Source organism: Protopterus annectens, chromosome 4.part0 (genome assembly GCF_019279795.1).
Source record: "Protopterus annectens isolate FY-2018-M chromosome 4.part0, PAN1.0, whole genome shotgun sequence".
Classification (NCBI taxonomy): Eukaryota; Metazoa; Chordata; order Ceratodontiformes; family Protopteridae; genus Protopterus; species Protopterus annectens.
The window spans coordinates 562,809,130-562,827,089 of record NC_056733.1 but is presented as its reverse complement, the minus strand read 5'-3'; the positions used below and the strand labels follow the sequence as shown (position 1 = coordinate 562,827,089).

At 38.4% G+C, this 17,960-nt stretch overlaps 1 protein-coding gene across 1 annotated transcript in view; it reads left to right on the top strand.

Moving 5' to 3' along the window:
• Positions 1 to 17,960, top strand: part of ANKRD13A (ankyrin repeat domain 13A) — a 1,453,295-nt gene that overhangs the window by 971,247 nt on the left and 464,088 nt on the right. Inside the window, exon 9 of the mRNA XM_044068498.1 lies at positions 7,893 to 7,954. Within this exon, the coding sequence (XP_043924433.1) occupies positions 7,893 to 7,954 (62 nt within the window). The remainder of the gene's footprint in view (positions 1 to 7,892; positions 7,955 to 17,960) is intronic.

Below are 17,960 nucleotides of genomic sequence, written 5' to 3'. Positions count from 1 at the left end.
CAAAGGATGGCCTGGTTTAGTACTCAAGTTATACAAACAGAACTAGATTCAGCAGGTCTGAATCTAGTCTATACTGCAACAAACAAACTGCAACAATTTCAGAAGGAAAAAAACAGTTCAAATAAGCAGGCATAATAAGCTTTCAACCAGCAACTCCCAGCTCAGAAGGGCAGATGCTACCCTCTCCTCTCTCAAGAGTGTAGACCACAAACCTTCTTAATGTAAAATAACTGGCCTGAAGCCCAAGCGCTTAAACTAGAACTAAGACACTTTTGGAATAACAGACACACTAAGCCTTCAACCAGCAATTCCCAACTTAGAAGGATGTAAGCTACCTCTCCTGCCATAAGGTGTAGACTACAAACATTCTTAATGTAAAAGAACTAGCCTGAAGCCCAAGTGCATAAACTAAAACTAAGAGAGTTAGAATAACAGTTACAATTCAATCAGGCTACTAACAAGCAGTAATAAATGCAGCAGAGTAAATGCAATTGAACACTTTTAAGAACAAGGAGGAAAAACAAAATAAAGTTAGAAGAAACACAAATACAGTAAAATCACCTAAATAAAGTCCAGTTTTTTTAAGTGGGAAGAGAGGAAATAAAAGATAATTCAAGGTTAAGAAACTAGGAGGGTGGGCCTTCCCAAATGATCTCTCTGTACTCAGTAGAATGAGCTGATGAGGTGGGACTGGGAGGAGTGTCCAAAATCATATTTATAGTAGGAGTGAGCAACTCAAGAAACACCAAGTTTAAGAATATAGCAACAGTTGGCCAGGTGTGTGGGGAAAAATAAAATGCACAAGGCCATACTTCAACAGTTATCAATAATTTTACACCAGACATTTAGTCCTCATGTTTACATATATTAGGGTTCTATCCCATTGGCTATGGCAGTGTCACTGTGGTCTTTCATTCAGATGGGTTATTTTTGCAGTCACTTTGCATTATGGTTTAGTGACAGCGGTATATTTGAGGACATGGAGTTTCATTGATCGATATTGAAAATCTGGACCACAAATATTTAAAACTGTCAGTATTACAAACAGTTGTTTGTCAGAGAAAATACAGGCTCACAGACTTGGCATTTGTTGATAATTTTGGACAGAAACCTCAGTATAAGCATCACAAGGACCAAGCTTATGAACAGCAGCACTAACACTATGCATTTCCATCTGAAAGGTTAGTCCTTTGTGTATAGAATTACCTTCTAGTGAGAGCTGCACAGTGACAATAGTGTGGTTTAAAAGGTGGTATGCAGAGTACATCACTTCAGAATATAGGGAATAAAGTTAAAAAGTTATGGATATTCATTAAAAGTTGTATAATACATCATACTATCAGAACAGACCTTTTTAGTCAACGGTTGGTTTATGATGAGTGAAGAGATATCAGAGGTGAGAAGAATTGTGCCCTGAATGTCCAAAGGATAAATGTATTTGTATGTGTGTGTGTGTGTGTGTGTGTGTGTGTGTGTGTGTGTGTGTGTGTGTGTGTGTGTGTGTGTGTGTGTGTCTGTCTGTGTGCAGTTATGGTCTGCAAGGAAAAAGTCAGGAATGACTGTGGAAAACAATAGTGGAAACTAGGTAGGGCAGTGCTTCATTTGGGTGTGTGTTTGTGTTTTGACCATGATTGATCAGTAGATGGCTGAATGATAGCAGGAATTACTAAAACAACATTTTTTTTTAAAATGGGGTCTTTGTGTCTCATACCCCCATGTAGAGGAAGACTCTCTGTATATGTGACACCAGGGTTTTGAAAACCTCTAGAAAAGTTATAAAATACTTGTTTTGAAAGAACAATTCTGTTGGCTAGTCCCCATCAAATAAACTTTGGATTAGTCAGTCTTTAAGTATTTGACCAAATACCAAGTGAATGAGACTGTGTGCTTATATTAAGGGACCCGTCATAGTTCTCCAAAAAGATGGATAATTTTCTTTAGGGAAGGTTTCTGTTCTGGGTGGGGGGGGCAAGGCTATAACTCAAAAAATAATATAAATATAACAGTCTGGAAAAAATGTATCCCTGCAAAAGTTTCCTCTTTTCTGTGGAGTTGTGTTTGTGTATGTTCTTGCTTATTTGTATTTAGGATGCACACCTGAAAGTGATTTCAACAGTTTATGAGCTGGATTATGGACCAATAAGACTAATGATTTCATGCCTGGAATCTTTTAGGCCCATTTATTTTCTAGACTCTGATCTTCTCTAATGGAGTGTATTTTTATATTTCAAGTAAAACAGACCAGTATACATCCTGTTTTTAAGAAACCATATTAAATCTATGCAACATGGAGGGCTACCACAGTAGCATCAATTTTCCATTTATTGGTAACGACTGAAAAAAGTGGTATGCCTCTACTTGGAATCGTATTTGTCTTCTAATGGTCTCTTGGGTCATTGCTATTCTGGTTTTGGATCATAGAGATAAGACTATCCTAATGAGCAGTGTAAATTTACTTCATTGTGAGGGATCATTTATATTGAAGAAAGTAAATGACAGAAAGGTGGCCAGAAGGACCAAAACGGCAAGAAAAAGCAATATCAAAAGTAATAAACCACGGGTCCAACCATTAGAATACGTTTATTAAAAAAACAACTAAGCTTTCAAGCCACTTAGGATTCTTCATCAGTGTTAAAATAAAAAAAAAAAATCACTTCCTATTTAAAACCAAATCCAGCCAATCAAAGTAGTTGTGACAAACACATGACTTAGAGCTTTATAAAATCACATGACAGAATAAAAAAAATCATATAAAGAAAATCAGTAATAAATAATGAACAATGAACAATAGCAGCCTACTAATATATATATATATATATATATATATATATATATATATATATATATATTTACATTACCTTTTACATTAAATTCATGCAATTTAAATTTATATTCTGGTTTCATCTTCCTTGATCTCTTATCTTCATTTAATACCATGGACCATGGATTCCTGATTGAGCACTTTCAGTCCTGCTGTGGTTTTCCTTCCAGTGTCAACTGGTTTGCTTCTTACCTCTCAGGGAACTTAAAGTGGGTGATATAGGATCCTAACACTTCCTGATTCTGCTCACTATGTTATATAGTTCTTCAGGGCAGGGTTCTCTTGCCTTTGTTGTTCAAGTATAAATGCTTCTGCTGGGAGATGCCACACAAAGGAGAGGTCTGCAGTATCAAGGCTATACTAATGACAATCAGCTGGACTTCTCTCATCACCATATAATGATGTTTATTACTCTGTAAAACTGTTTGGGTGTCCATTTTAGAAGGGATGAATATTAGTTTTTGAAGCTGAATACTGTCAGGATAGGGGCTTCACTCAGCCCTCAAAGTTTTCATATCCTTCTCCCATAGTTGTATAAGCTGGAAATAGGTTGGAGTTTGTATAGCGTGTGTGTGTGTGCGTGTGTATATGCTCGTGTGCATGTGTATGTATGTATGTATGTTTGATCTTAGTTTGTTCCTGAGTGACATGGTGTCTTTGTAGGACCAGACAGTAGCCACTGTTAAAACTTATCTCCTGAATGTGTGTTAAATTAAGCATTTAATTCATCCTAAAGACCTCACAGCAACTATTTATGCATTAATATCCACCTTAGTAGACTATTGCTGTTCATTGTGAACCAAGTATTCAGATGATGTCCTTGATCATCTTGACACGACCATGTCACTGCTGGGTGAGTCATAGTTTAAGATTGTGATACTAAGCTGTTATGCCCTTCACAGTCTTGTTCATATTTGCCTTAAAGAGCATTTAGCACATTACCTTTCAGTCCATGCTTATTCAGAGAAAGACCGACAGTGTACCCCCTCAAGCATTTAGAGACCTCTGGCAGTCATCCTTTCAACTGCCACACATCCTTTCTGTGGACCTGCCTTCCTCCCTGGCTTCAAGTAAGTGATTTGGAGGCCTCTTTTAGGAAGTCCTTAAAGGCTTTCCTATTTTTGGAGGCTTTATGGTGACAATGTTCAAGAGCATCTGTAAATTTTTTTATCTGTCCTGTTTTATTATTTTTTGTTTTAAACTTTGCATAATGAGTGATTTTCAGGTGCTGTAGTTAAATAAAATTACGACACTCTACAGGTATTTATTTACTCTTATTAAATCAGTTCTGATGTAGGTATTAGTGAAGCATTTAGTGGGTAAATTACAGCATCCATATTTGTAGAGCAGTATGGCATGATTTTAATGTAAAGTTGTTGCACATTTTTCTTTTTTTCCTTTTCCATTGTACAGGCAATTAAAATTTTAACATTATATTTCAAGTTGTTCCATCAGTCAATAAGCTAGTCAGGTTTCTACGTTATTTTCTTGTTTTATAATTAATGGCATAGGCATTAGTCTTAGATGAGAACAATTTGCAAATGTAGGAAATTAAAATGGGATGACTGTTTAATAACTGCTTGGCCAAACTTTTTGGTTTATTTCTTTGAATACTGGCTAAGCTGTAGATTCTATTTTTTCTTGCTTCACAAAACTCTTAAGAATTGACTTACAGTTTCCTTGAACTGTGCACTGTTCAAGCATCTTATTTTTCTCCAAAAGCTTTTTTTTCCCTGGAAAGCTGTTCAAATCATTCACCTTACTTCCATTTCTGTGAAATAACACTTCGTTGTCTGTCCATCCAAGTCTTTGTAATTTTCTAATTGTGTGGTTTGCCTTGAAAAGTCTAAGTGAGCTATATCTTCTCTCTGATTTAATGACGTGGTTAATCAGTGGAAGGTCTCCTTGTAGTTGTTTGGTGTAACCATTCTGTTATGAAGCCATGTTTCCTTGTATCCATGGCTCATTGGTTTCCATATATTCAGAAAGTCTTTCCTTCAGCAATGATATCTTAATTTTTTTATCTACATTGAAAGTAAAACTGAGAGGTAGACTAAGTCTTGACTCTCTTTTGCTTCCACCCTTGTGAAAGAGAATAATATCTGCTATTTTCCAGTCAACAGCCATGACTTTCTTCAGTGATTTATTTAAAAGGTTTTCTTAGGCATATCACTAGACCCCCTTAGTTTTGAGTGAATTGTAGGGTAAATATCATAAAATTTATTGCTCTGTACAGTTTTTTTATACTTCTTCCAAGGTACGTTCTTATGTGAAGAAACTGGGATCAACCTGTCATAGCTTTTCTGCTGACTTAACTTGGTAATGCTCCATTTTCTTTCATTTTGAATATATAGTAAGCTATTAATAGTCCTGTTGTCACCATCTCTTTCTGTTCATTTCTATTTATTTTATTTGCTTTTATTGTCCTCTTTATCTTTCTTTGTTATTTTTTATATATAAATGTTTTCATCTCTGTTCTTGAATTCATTGGCTATGTTTTCCTCAAAAAAAGTATGTGTTGCATTTGTACCATAGTCACTATTTATACAGGTTTAACTTCCCCTTTTACAAACTACATCTTATTAGAGAATGATTACAGTATCCCACCTGTGTGCTTCAGAAGTTTTAGGACTGCAGCTTACATCTTAAAATGACCTTAACTTATTTGCTCAGTGTATTTTTGGAAAACAAAAACACACTTGTTTAATTGTTTTGATTGTGTAGGGCTAATAAATGCGGAATAAAATAGCAAAATGTCAGATGAGGAGAATGAAACTGATGACAACATGGCAGAAAAGGGTCTGGGGGTGTTGATCATACCTGGCCTGGACCACCAGTAGCAAACTGAGATGGTAGACCCAATAACCAACAGAATATTGGGTTATTCTCAGAGGAATAGTCTCCAAAAGCAAAGAGGTAATGCTTCTATTGTGCCAGTCCTTGGTTAGACCACTCCTTTGATAATGTATGCAGTTCTGAAGGCCTCAGAAGTAAAGCAATGTCCTGTTGCTAGAAGGAATCCTTAGCAAATACATACCAGAAAGGCAACTGGAATGGAGAGAAAAAGTTATGACCAGCAATAAGACATGCTAAAACTAGTTACACTTGAGACCAGAGGAGATGGGAGGACATGATATTGGGTTAAAAGATCATGGCAAGGAGATGTGAAGTGTCTCTCCTGAACGTGAAGGACAGGGAGAATGGGAAGAGTGCACAGGCAACATATTGTAGGGACTGACTACTCCTTGGATCTCTGAAAGCAATTATTTCTTCAGCACTTTGTCACAGAAAGGGTTGTAGACCCGCTGACTGAACTAACAGATTGGTTGGTAGAGGACGAATTCATGGAGGTATTCAAAAAACATGAAGCAGATGAAGAAGTGAGAGGTAAGACAGGAAATGAGGGGAGGTAAAATGCTGAGGTCACTTAAAAATCAGACTGGATAGGATTATTGTCTCATATTTATATGAGCTGTTTCCTATGGGCCGGGGTTTGATCCTGTCAGGCTCCCTTTGCCTGTTACTCTGAGCAATTCACTTAATCTGACAGTGCCCTTGGGCTGAATCTGAGGAAGGTCCTTATGGATCAGTGCTCTACTCTGGTAGACAAATACATAAACCCAAACAAAGAAATAAAATTCTGGCTTTAAGGAAATTAAATTAACAGCAAATATTTTATAGACATTGTGTGGTTATATCCAGTACCGGCTGTCCTACAAGTTATCGATGAACATTTGGTTCTGTCTTTATTTTTAAGGTTTTATATTACAGTGAGTTTAATCGTAGTGTATTATGCTGTGCAAGCTGGTAGTGTGGCTTTCAGGGATTTTTCTTCTTTTCTCCACATTAGTATGACTGTGGAGTTAGTATATATAATCTCATGGGTGTGGATGGATTGCTTCCTGCAAAAAAAAAAAAAAAAATTATTCTATTTTTACAGGATTTTTGGCTCACCATTTTTTGAATTAAATTTTTGGTAAATGGTGAGCTGAATAAGAGACCATTGATGTCTTCTAGGTAAACCTCTAATACCTTCTTGGATTACATACCAAAGTCTCTCTCTGTTTTGCAACTTGCTACATACTGTAACACCACACAGATTTAAATATAATCACCTGTTTAACAAGAAAGCGATCAGCATTTTAAAATTCAGACTTCATATTTACAAATTTATTTGACTTTTTTCTTTCTTCTTTTTTCTGAGAAGGGAATGAGCTTTACTGGTAGTTTGTGATGTTGGGGAAGGCCTAAATGGTGAATTACATAAGTTAATTTAGAAAAAGACAATAAAGTGTGATCTTAGATCTTAAGTTAGCTTATTTTTTATCGTTACCTTCCCCTGGCCTTACTGTTGAAAATTCAGTTCTTGTGAATTTAGAAATCATTAGACCACACTTACGAGTGAATTTTTCACTTACTTACCTGTTTTGTGCTATGTTCATAGTCTTTATGCTGTATCAGAGGTAGATTCCATGGTGCATACTTTGTGTGTCTGTGCGTAGCATTTTAGGTGCATCATATTCCCTTTCCTCACACTTTATCTGGACACTAGGAATTTGATTGAATGTGTACATTTCCTCACAACCTCACAAAACAGTCTCATATACTCAAGTTTCTTTAATCAGTTTTCTAGCGCATTATGAGTCAAAGTTTATATTTAAAACCTGTCACCTATGTCATAAACAGCAGCATAAACAGATGCACTGCTTGGTTAGTTGCCACCTGTTTTCCATGGCTTCTGTTAATAACTGCCTCATAACAACTTAGTCTCATAGCTTTAGCTCCTCAGAATGCACAGAAGTTGTATCTATGGAACAGGCAAATTATTAGCAGTCTGAATCTGTGTATGTGCACATTGTGTTATAGTTAATGTGTATTTAATTTAATGCATTTGATTGCCAATGTCAGTATTACTGGAATTAAATCTTTTAAGGGCAATTTCCATGTGTCTTTTTATTTTATTTTATTTGTTCCTTTTCCTGAAAACGTGCAACTTCGTAGTATACTTATCTCAGCACATGACTCTAAACGACTAAATGTGCACATCTAAACACCATGATTTTTTTTCCAGCTGACAGGACTCCATTTGAATCACTGATTGGAACTGTGGAACAGGAATTTGGAGCAAGCAGGGTAAGTATATGCATTCATTCTTTGTGTGTGTGTGTGTGTGTGTGTGTGTGTGTGTGTGTGTGTGTGTGTGTGTGTGTGTGTGTACGCCACATATGTCTATATCATGCCAGAGTAAATATTATTGAAATATGCATAGATACCTTTTGTTACAACTTTATCATCTTCCAGAAGCATCCATTCAGTGAGATGCTGGGGAACTGGACTGTGTGAATCTGTGAATTATTTCTGTATCTTTTGCTTTATTACATTTGCACAGATTAGGTTGAATTTAAATTAAAGTTCAAAAGGTGTTTATGTGAATTTGCTTTACTTTTAATTTAGATAGTAAACTGCTGATCATCTTTATTTTTATGAAGGGTTCTGACTTGCAAGCTTGTGCCTAAGCCAGTACTCCTGTGAAAGTATGCATTTCCTCACTGGCCTAATCGGGGGGGGGGGGGGGATATAGAGCTATGACTGGGTATAGTGTATCCTCAGTAAGTCTTGCTTCCCATTTTGCACATTGTGACTAAAAACATGGTGATGTTGTTAATGCTTTTACAAAGTATTTTGTGAATATCATAGGTTTTACTATTACACATCTTGCAGATATCTGAATGATATTCCTTGCTTTGTAGTAATAATGTAATAATAATCTAGGGTAGTGGGTTACCTCATGTACATGATGTTGATGACCTCTGTTCATAAAGGATTTTCAGACTTTATAATTTCTGACATTGTTGCAATGACTAATGACCACTGTCATTAAGTTTTAGAAAGTAACTGATGTGACAGTCTTCTGTTCCAGAACAGATGTTGAGTAACTTGTAGCAAAAAGGTTATTTGATACTGTTAATGACTTCCTTTATCCATGACCACTTAACTTGAAAACTTTTAAGGTATTCTTCATAATTGTTAGCACAGTGCATTCAGTCATTGATCTCAAATCTGTTAAAGCACACTGTATTTAGACACTCACCTGCTAAAGCATACAGTCACAGTCCATGATAAAAGGCCATATTGAGTCAAATCTCTAGAAATACTTTCATTGTGTACTTCAGCAATAATAAATGTATTTTATGTGCCATTATGAAAAGTAGGTGTTATTTGCTGTTGATGCACAGTAAAAGTCTATTTTTTCTGCAGCTGTTTGTGGTTCTATTAATGTGATTGCTTTTATTTTCTGCATTTTTCTGATACTGTTTTTTTGGGGTATAGTGCATATTTAAGCTAACATGCTTTCAGTGAGGGATATCTAGATTTGTATTTTATTTAGTATTTTTGGACTAGCAAAACAACTAGAAGAAAGCTTTTTATCTAAGAAAGATCTACTTGATGCATAATAAATTCTGTAAAGAAGTATATGATCTTTTCTTGGTTAGGTATTGACATGTAACCATCATTTCAGCACACTGCTGTGTATGCAAAATATATACCTTCCCAAACTCTGTTTTTATACTCAAAAACTGGATCAGTGAACACAATTGTTATGTATGTAAAACTGTAGTAAAATGGTACATCTAAAGTACTTGGTCAATATTAGGTACTATTACTTGATGGTAACAAATGCTTATACTATGCTGTTTGATAGGAAGATGGTCATCCTTTGTGACCTTTAGGACTAATGCCACAGGGGTGTATGTCAAAAGTATTTATGGCCAAATTGTTGAGATCATGTGGTCGACAATTCAGTCTGTTGAACCATTATGACTGAGATTGCGGTACAGTAGAGATCAGAGAATTTGCCCTTTTTTTCTCACTGTAGTGCTATCTTATCATGGGGTGTGGGGGCTGCAGAGGTCTTGCCCTCCTTGCAAAAGCGTTGTTTGTATTGTCTGCAGGTGTTGTTTGGGTATATGTTGTTTATCAATGGACTGAACTGTTGACCATATGATCTCGACCATTTGGGTTTCAATAATTTGGCTGTTCGATGCTTTGATATAGATCCAATGCCACAGTTATTAAAACCTTCCCTTGCTTCCTGGAACTCCATCCCTTCCAATCACACATCATTCATCTCTCACTGTGTAATTCTTTGTCAGACTGTGAAGTTGGTCTGAAGAAAATTACCCCAGACTATCTGTGAAGAAATCCTTTTCATTTGTACTTTTTTGTGAGCATATCTTTTTTTACTTCTCTATCTCTCATTCTTTCTCGTCATGACCTTCTGTCCCCTTTTGTATCAAAATGATTGCTTTAGCTTTTACTGTACAATCATGCCTAGGGCGTGTCCTCATACCTCTTAACCTGAAAACATTGAAAATAGGAACAAAGGCCTTGAAAAGTCGGGACATCCTGCCAAAAATCTAGGCATCTAATAGGCATAAAGTTTGAATACCAAGTAGCGTACAACTCTTCCCTCTTTGAGTAGGAACTTGGGATACTACTCAGAAATACATTAAAAAAAAACAGTGACAAAAATGATGAAAAAATATAACCACATTATCAAAGAGACATGTAAAATCTGTAGACTTGAATGAACTGTATTGCAACTCCTAAAGGGAGACATAAGTGACTTCTTTAAATTGATGGTGCCGCTAGTGTATTGGTGATGTATTTTGATTTTCTATATACTAAAGAGCTTCAGAAATCACTTGCAATGAGAGAGGATTATGCAAATTGTATGAAGGGGTAAATTAAGCCTGACGATAGGAATGTTCCTCCAAAATAAGGACAGCTGAGAAGTCTGCCTGCCCTCTTCTGTGTGTCCCCACTGTTGTATAAAAAGTCTACCTGACGTCAGGCTATTTCGTCTTCCAGGGTGCACAGCAGCAGTTTATCTACTAGCGGCTTAACAGCTCTTATCTATTTAACAGTGCTGCTGTTAAGTTGAACCATATTATAAAAGAACAGTGGAGCCAAGGAGAGCAGCCAAAGAGACATACATGGCACCAGATCCATAGCTGGCAGGCTGTTGTGGGTCATTCTGTCTTTAGGAGGCAGTTTAAAAAGTGCTACTCAAATAATTTTGGAGATCTAAGACACCACCGCACATGTAACAAAAAAGCCGGATTGTGCTTTTTGGCCTGCAAGAGTATGTTTGGTTTAGATGGAGATTCTTAAACTGAATCCTACCATCTCACTAGCAGCTTTGTGGAAGGCCCCTACTCCACAGAATTGTGATGTCCATCTGACAGGCAAGGAACCCAGATTGATAGATTTAAAAAAGCAGAGTATTGAACTATTTGCCCACATGGTGTATCTCTAAAGAGATATGGCAAGTGAAATGTAGTATGTCATAGAGGAGTTATCTAAAGGCCAATTGGAAGAAATTATTAGAAATCAAGTTGCTAATTATCTAATTTAATTAACTTTAATGATGTGAGTTATTTGTAATGTATCAGAAGGTAATGCCAGGCAGTAGGTTCTGGGCTTGCTGTATGCAAACTCTCCTGACTGTGTTTCACTCTCTTTGTTGAGAGTACTATGGTGATCATTTCAGATTCCCCTTTCTGAGGTCCTTTTCTTTCTATGTCTGCAGTCTTCCTGCTCCTTAAAAATATGGAGGAGGAAGGGGAGGGCTTCAACTTCATTGCTGTGGGTATGAAATTTTACACACAAAGGCAGACCTTTAATAGGACCCTGAGAAATCGGCACTGGATGAAGTTTCAACCTGGTTCACACCAACTGTAGTAAAAGTGTAGTGGAAAAGGCAGTTCTCAGTCTGGTTTCCAGGTAATCGTGGACTCAGAGATCCAGCTTCTCAGTGCTTACTATAAGTCTTGGTCAACTACAAAATGGGTCACAACAATCTTGAGGGCTTGATCAACTGTTCCACTTTGGAGACGGTTACTGTGACTCTTCCTTCATTTCTGTTCTTGAAACAGAATCTCCAAGGAGAAATGGATCAGGAAGATAATGTCTATAGGTCATACAATAACATTTTCACTCTTTCCTGGTTTTCACTGCTTCCCTTTCCAGAAATCCTACCCCATCAAAGGAAACATTAAAGAACGAGGTTTTAAACCTCCTCAAAAAAGACATCCAGGAAGTCCTAAAAGACCAGACAGGTTTAGGATACAATTCCAGATTATTTGTGGTGCCAAAAAAGAAAACTACCTCAGAGCCATCCTATATCCCAGTGACCTAAATGGCTCCATCCCCGAAGGTACGTTTTGAATGGTCAATGTACAGCCCATTCTTACTTGTCCATCAGAACGAGACTTTTTGTGTTCTTTCAACCTCCAAGATGCCTGCCTCCGTGTTAAAACAGGCAAGTAGTTAAGATGGTTTCTGAACTCTTGGTATAGAGCCTGCTATTGTCATTTGAGGAGTTGTAGACTTTTTCTTTTGGTCTCATTGTAGCTCCCAGGTTGGTCTCAACTTAGTCACCAAGGCACTTACCAAGTTCATGTTAACAGTGGCAGCTTACCAAAGACTGCATGGCATAAAGATGTTACCCTGTATTGATGATTGGCTACTCTTTGTTCCATGTCATATGGTTTGTAAGAGGGGAATCTCATTTCACTCTGTTCTTTTTGCATGGAGTGAAAGCTAGCCTTGTGACATCCCATTCTTACATTCATACTATAGATCTTGGATACCACAGTATGTCAAGCTTTTTTTGCTGCAAAGCAGGGCATTAGCTCTCTAGCAGCAGTTGCTTCTATTCACTTGGTGAATTGTATTTCAGCAGAGACTTTTCTCAAAGCTGTAAAACCCATGGCAGCCTCCATTTTCATGCTACTGGTGCCATGTTTCACATGACAGTCTTTCAGTGGACATTACAAGACTAGTGGTTTCAATATCTCTATCCTGTTTATCCTGTTTCCTATCTAGTTAAAATTCTGTAAGCCTGTTGATTACACCTACTGTGGTGGTTGTATTCCTCTAGCCTTCATTTGTGACAGTCCATTCCCACCCTTGCTTCTCAGGCTACATTAAGTATGGATGCATCTCATGTAGGATGAGGGCACCATAATGGTCAGATCATTCAGACTGCCATGATACCCTCAGATCCCCAGTTTCATATCACTGTCTTGGAAATGAGGACAGTTCTGTTGACCAATGGACATTCAGAATTCTTTACTACATAGAGTTATCTCTGTTGTGTTGTACAACGTGGTTATCTTTTGTATATCAGCATAAGGGAGGAGCACATTCCTTTCCACAGTATCTTGAGATGGAAATGGTAGTAGGCCATTGTGACACATTATTTTCCAGTAGCAATGCACATTCCAGGTGAGGACAGTTCTCTGGTGTACAGACTCCGCCATTTTCTGATGATACCCTGCAAATGATTGCTGAGCCACATAGTGGTGAAAAGATTTTTTTTTGCCTCAGGAACAATCCATTATACAACCTCTTTCAATGTCCAGTCAACACCAGTTGTCCCAGTTTCTTTTTCTTGACCCCTCCACTGTGGTCAGGCCAGATATGCTGCAGTCTACAAATGACTAAATGGACTCCTTTATGCTCTTTACCCCCCCCCCCCATTTTCTATCATGATGAGATTTATACAGAAAGGCAACCTTCTTAGAAATTAGTTCATTCTAATAGCCCCCCTTCTGATACAGACAAACGTGTCTGCCTCTTCTTTTACAAAAGCCTGTCTTCATCCTTATAAAGTTCTACTTTCTCATCCTTCATACAGATTTCACAGAGATGTTCCAATATTCATGTTCACAAGCCTGGCTTTTACAAGTCCTTTTATAGATAAAGATCCTGCCTTCTCTCAGAAGGTAGTAACATAATATTGGCAAATACTAAAGGGGAACATTTGAAGTGGAAGGAATTAATTGTAACCATGTAAGCTGCAAAGTGTTATTGAGGACTTTAAGCGCAATTAGACTTTAACTGTCTTCGACATCCCTCCTCTGGGCCAGTGATCAAGGAGCCTCAGTCCTCAACACTGACACCAGTAGAATGTTCAGTGTGATAAAAATAGACACACAATATTTTCAGATGCAGCTCTCTTGCACCAAGAACAATTTTCCTTAAGAGCACTCAGAGAATGCACAATCCAGTCCTGGGACTGGGCTTTCTCTCCAGGCCCTAAATAAGACTCCCCATTGACCACTGTAGAGCTGAGTCCTTAGCTGGATGTTCCAAGCCAAGTCCTCCACTACCCTCTCTGTGAAATCAGTGCTGTCAGTGTCCCTGTTCAACACAGATGCCACGCACACTCTCTTTGAGATTTGATTTTTCACACACACCCACCTGGGAAAGGCTGGCACAGCCTACACACTCTGCCACCCCCACCCAGACTATAAGGTAGATTTACTGCTACCAGAACACCTAAAGCCAGCTACTTTAAGGCTGTTACCAGGGTATCCAAATACACTTATTAAATTTAATACTTAGACAAATGATAGTATTTAACCAAGCAGCAAGACTTTCAGGAACATGGAGCCACAGTACCAGTAAATAAGTACAATTTCCTCTCAAGGGTTAATTATTTTCATGGTCTGAAGAAGTCACTGTACCACAGTGATGAAAAGTGCTTTACAAAATAAACTGTGGACTGGTTTGAAGTGTTGGTGCACTTCTTTTTGTGTACAATTAGTTCTAGTATTCTGTTTGTCGAATTTAATTATTTTCAAAAAGACCAGCCACAATTAAATGTTTAGATATAATTAATAATAAGTAATAAAAAAAAACATGAAAATACTGGGTATCTATTTACAGTAAACACCAGAGTTTCAATCACAGGAAGTATAAAAAAAAAACAACACAGATGGAAAGACTGAGACATATACAGAAAAAAACTTTTATCTAATCTCACTATTTTTTTAACTGACTGAAGAATTACTGTTCCCTAGTTACTTACTATAGCAAGGCAAGATGAAAATAGATGAGTGTCTTGTCAGGTCCAAGAACAGAGTGCACACCTCTCATCTCTTACTGGTATTCAAATGCAGTTTCAGTGCTGGCTGTACTTCTCTTTTTAAAAAAAAAAAAAAAGGAGCTGTCATTATTATTATTGCAGTATGTCTGATAAAGGCCCTTCAGGTTTCAAAAAATGACAGAAGTGTGGGCACAAATTGCCCATGTCTGATACCCACACATTATGTGTATACTATTTGGGCCCTGGCCACCTCCAAATTGATTAATCCATTTGTAAGAATTTTAATCTGAGAGCAATTGTGGACAGGAAGAACAAGTTAATATTGAAACATTTGCTTTCTTCTTCTTTCAGTGAAGCTATTTCTGGAACTCAGTCCCCACAACAAAATCTAAAGAGCCTTCCACCAAGTCTCCAAGGCTTTCTGTATCATCATCTCCATCTTCTTCGGAGCCACGGAAAAAGATGTACAGGGCAGACCTGAAGTCCACAGTGATCTGTCCTTTGACGGATCTGACTAACCACTCCATGGATCCAACCTCTTTGGCTCTGAGAATGTTGCCCAGGACTAGGTACTCACCTACTCTGGATCCGGTACCTTCAAAAATACCTTCCCCCTTCTTAGAAATACAACATTCTAGGTCACCTTCCCTCACCTCATCTTGTTCTTCCAGGAGTTTGACCGAAGAAGATTGGGTTGATTATTCCTGCACCAGAGAGCTTTGCTAAACATAACAATGGATATTTGACTGCAGAGGATTATTTCTAGAGGTTATATAATTCCCTTTACCCTCAGACATCCATCTGTATGCAAATTTCCTGAAATTCCACCCAGTTAGAGGAAAACAGCAGCACTAGAAATACTAAATCTGCCAATAAAAAAGAGTCATCCAAGAGGGCCCACCAGACCAGATAGAGTCCGAAACCTACTCAAGATTCTTTTTAGTGCCAGAGAAAACAGAGGACTGGAGACCAATTTTGGATCTCAGTGACTTGAACAAGTCAGTTTGACACACAGAGTTTCAGATGGTCATGGTTCAGTCCATTCTGCCTTTTTTAGGCAACGACGACTGGATGTGCTAAATTGACCTTCAAGATGTGCACTATCCACATAAAAATGAACAGACAATCCAGGAATTATTTATGCTTCTGGCTGGGAGCCAGTCATTATCAGCTCAGAGCACTGCCGTTTGGCCTCACCACAGCCTCCAGGGTGTTCACCAAATGCATGGCAGTGGCAGCTCACTTGAGAGTGCAAGGATTCTGAGTGTTTTCATACTTAGACTGGCTAATTATCACCCCAACTAAGCATCTGCTAATAAGAGCAAGATATCAGGTGCTCTGGACTTGTTTTCATCTGGGGATAACCTTAAATTACAACAAGCCTCAGTTACAACCATCTCAAACATTTGAATTCATAGCAGTGTTGTTCAATACAGTAACAGCAACATCTTCTCTTCCCCTCTCAAGAGTGCAGACCATCAGATTCCAGGTCTGGAAAATAATTCACAGTACCAAAATTTCAGCTTGATTGATCCTGCGAGCCTTGGGGTCAATGTCAGCAGCCATAATTTTAGTTCCTCTAGCAAGATTTCATATGAGAATTCTTCAGTGAATGCTGGCAACACAGTGGTTGATTATTAATCAATGCATGTCAGCAAAAATAAGAATCATTCAGGCATGCGACAGATACCTTTGGTGTTAGATTTGATCAGATCAGGTTCTAAAAGGCTGTCCTTTCATCCTCCATCAACCCAAGGCTGTAGTGATCATGGATGCTTCCCAGATTGGGTGGGGGAACACATCCTGGGGAAAACAGTCCAAGGCACATGATCCCCAGAAGAGGCTAACACACATAGGTTCATAGGTGTTTACTCGGCTAATGCCCACAAGGGCCTTTTTAAGCCTAGCCATGCATCCCAAATCTCTGACAAGTTCTCATACCCTGATAATTGTAAGCATGGGTCTGGGAGATGAACCATTTACAGGTTACCTGTTTGCATTAGAGACATAGGTGCCAAACCAGGGATGAATTTCCAGTTTCCCATCCAATTGTCCAAGTTGCACTTGAATTGGGTTAGGGAGGAACTCTGCTTCACATGGATGGGGAACCTGTTCCATAGACGGGGTAGTCTCTGGGATACATACCTCTTTCTCTCCAGCAGGGCCTGTTTATATCACAGGCAAGGTTTAAGTCTTTAAAACGGATAATTCTGGTACTGTTTGTTTTGTAGATATGCAGGAGGCCCATCAGAGTGGGGTCTGACAGTGCCCTGTATACCAGGCATAGATTTCCCCTCAAAAGCCTGTAGGAGACACAATACAGAGATAGGGCCATGAGGTGGTCTGTATAGGTCATATTACTTATGCCCTGTATTCTTTTAGTGAGGAAGCTCTGTGGATGTTCCACTTGTTGGATATGCCTGGCTAGGTATATACCAAAGGGAGCATTGCGCTCAATGATAGGTCTGAAGAATGCCGAATACAGTGGAACAATGACTTGCTTGGACTTAGATGACATACCTTTGTTTATAAGTTGTGCAACATGCAATGATTTCCTCAACATGCAGACATGTGATGATCAAAGGCTAGATTACTATCTATGTGTGTCCCTAAGTCCCTGACTACTGGGTCACCTCTAAGGTGTGTGTTGTCAATATGATAGTTACCAGGGATGGATGACTTCCCAAAGGATACTATTATGCATTTCTTGGCATTTAGTTTTAGTCCATGACTCTGACTCCAGTTGTTTGTCTGTGTCTGCCCCTCCTGGAGAATATTTGTGTCAGTGTGAGATTCATTGACAGCTCCTAATTTGCAATCATCTGCAAATTTCATCAGCCAGAGACCACTGACATTGGCCTTGACTTCTGAGAAGTAAATGCCAAAAGGAGCAGTCGAAGGACTGATCCTTGAGGGACACCACTTGTGACTGGCCTCTTTGTAGTGGTGGACTCTCCAGTTCTAACTTCCTGAGTCCTGTCTGTGAACCAGTTTGGCTATCCACCGGGTGACATATGGGTTTGTATCTAACCTGTTGAGTTTCTCAACAATGCCTGAGTGTGATATTGTGTCAAATTCTTTGGCCAGGTCATGGTAGGCAGTGTGAATGATTTTGCCCTCATCCATGGCTTTGCTGACCTTCTCAAAGAAGTCCACCAGGTTGAGTTAGGTTGGGAGGTTGGCATAATGGTTAAGGTGTTTACCTTACAGATGCAAGGTGCAGGGTTTGATTCTCATGTG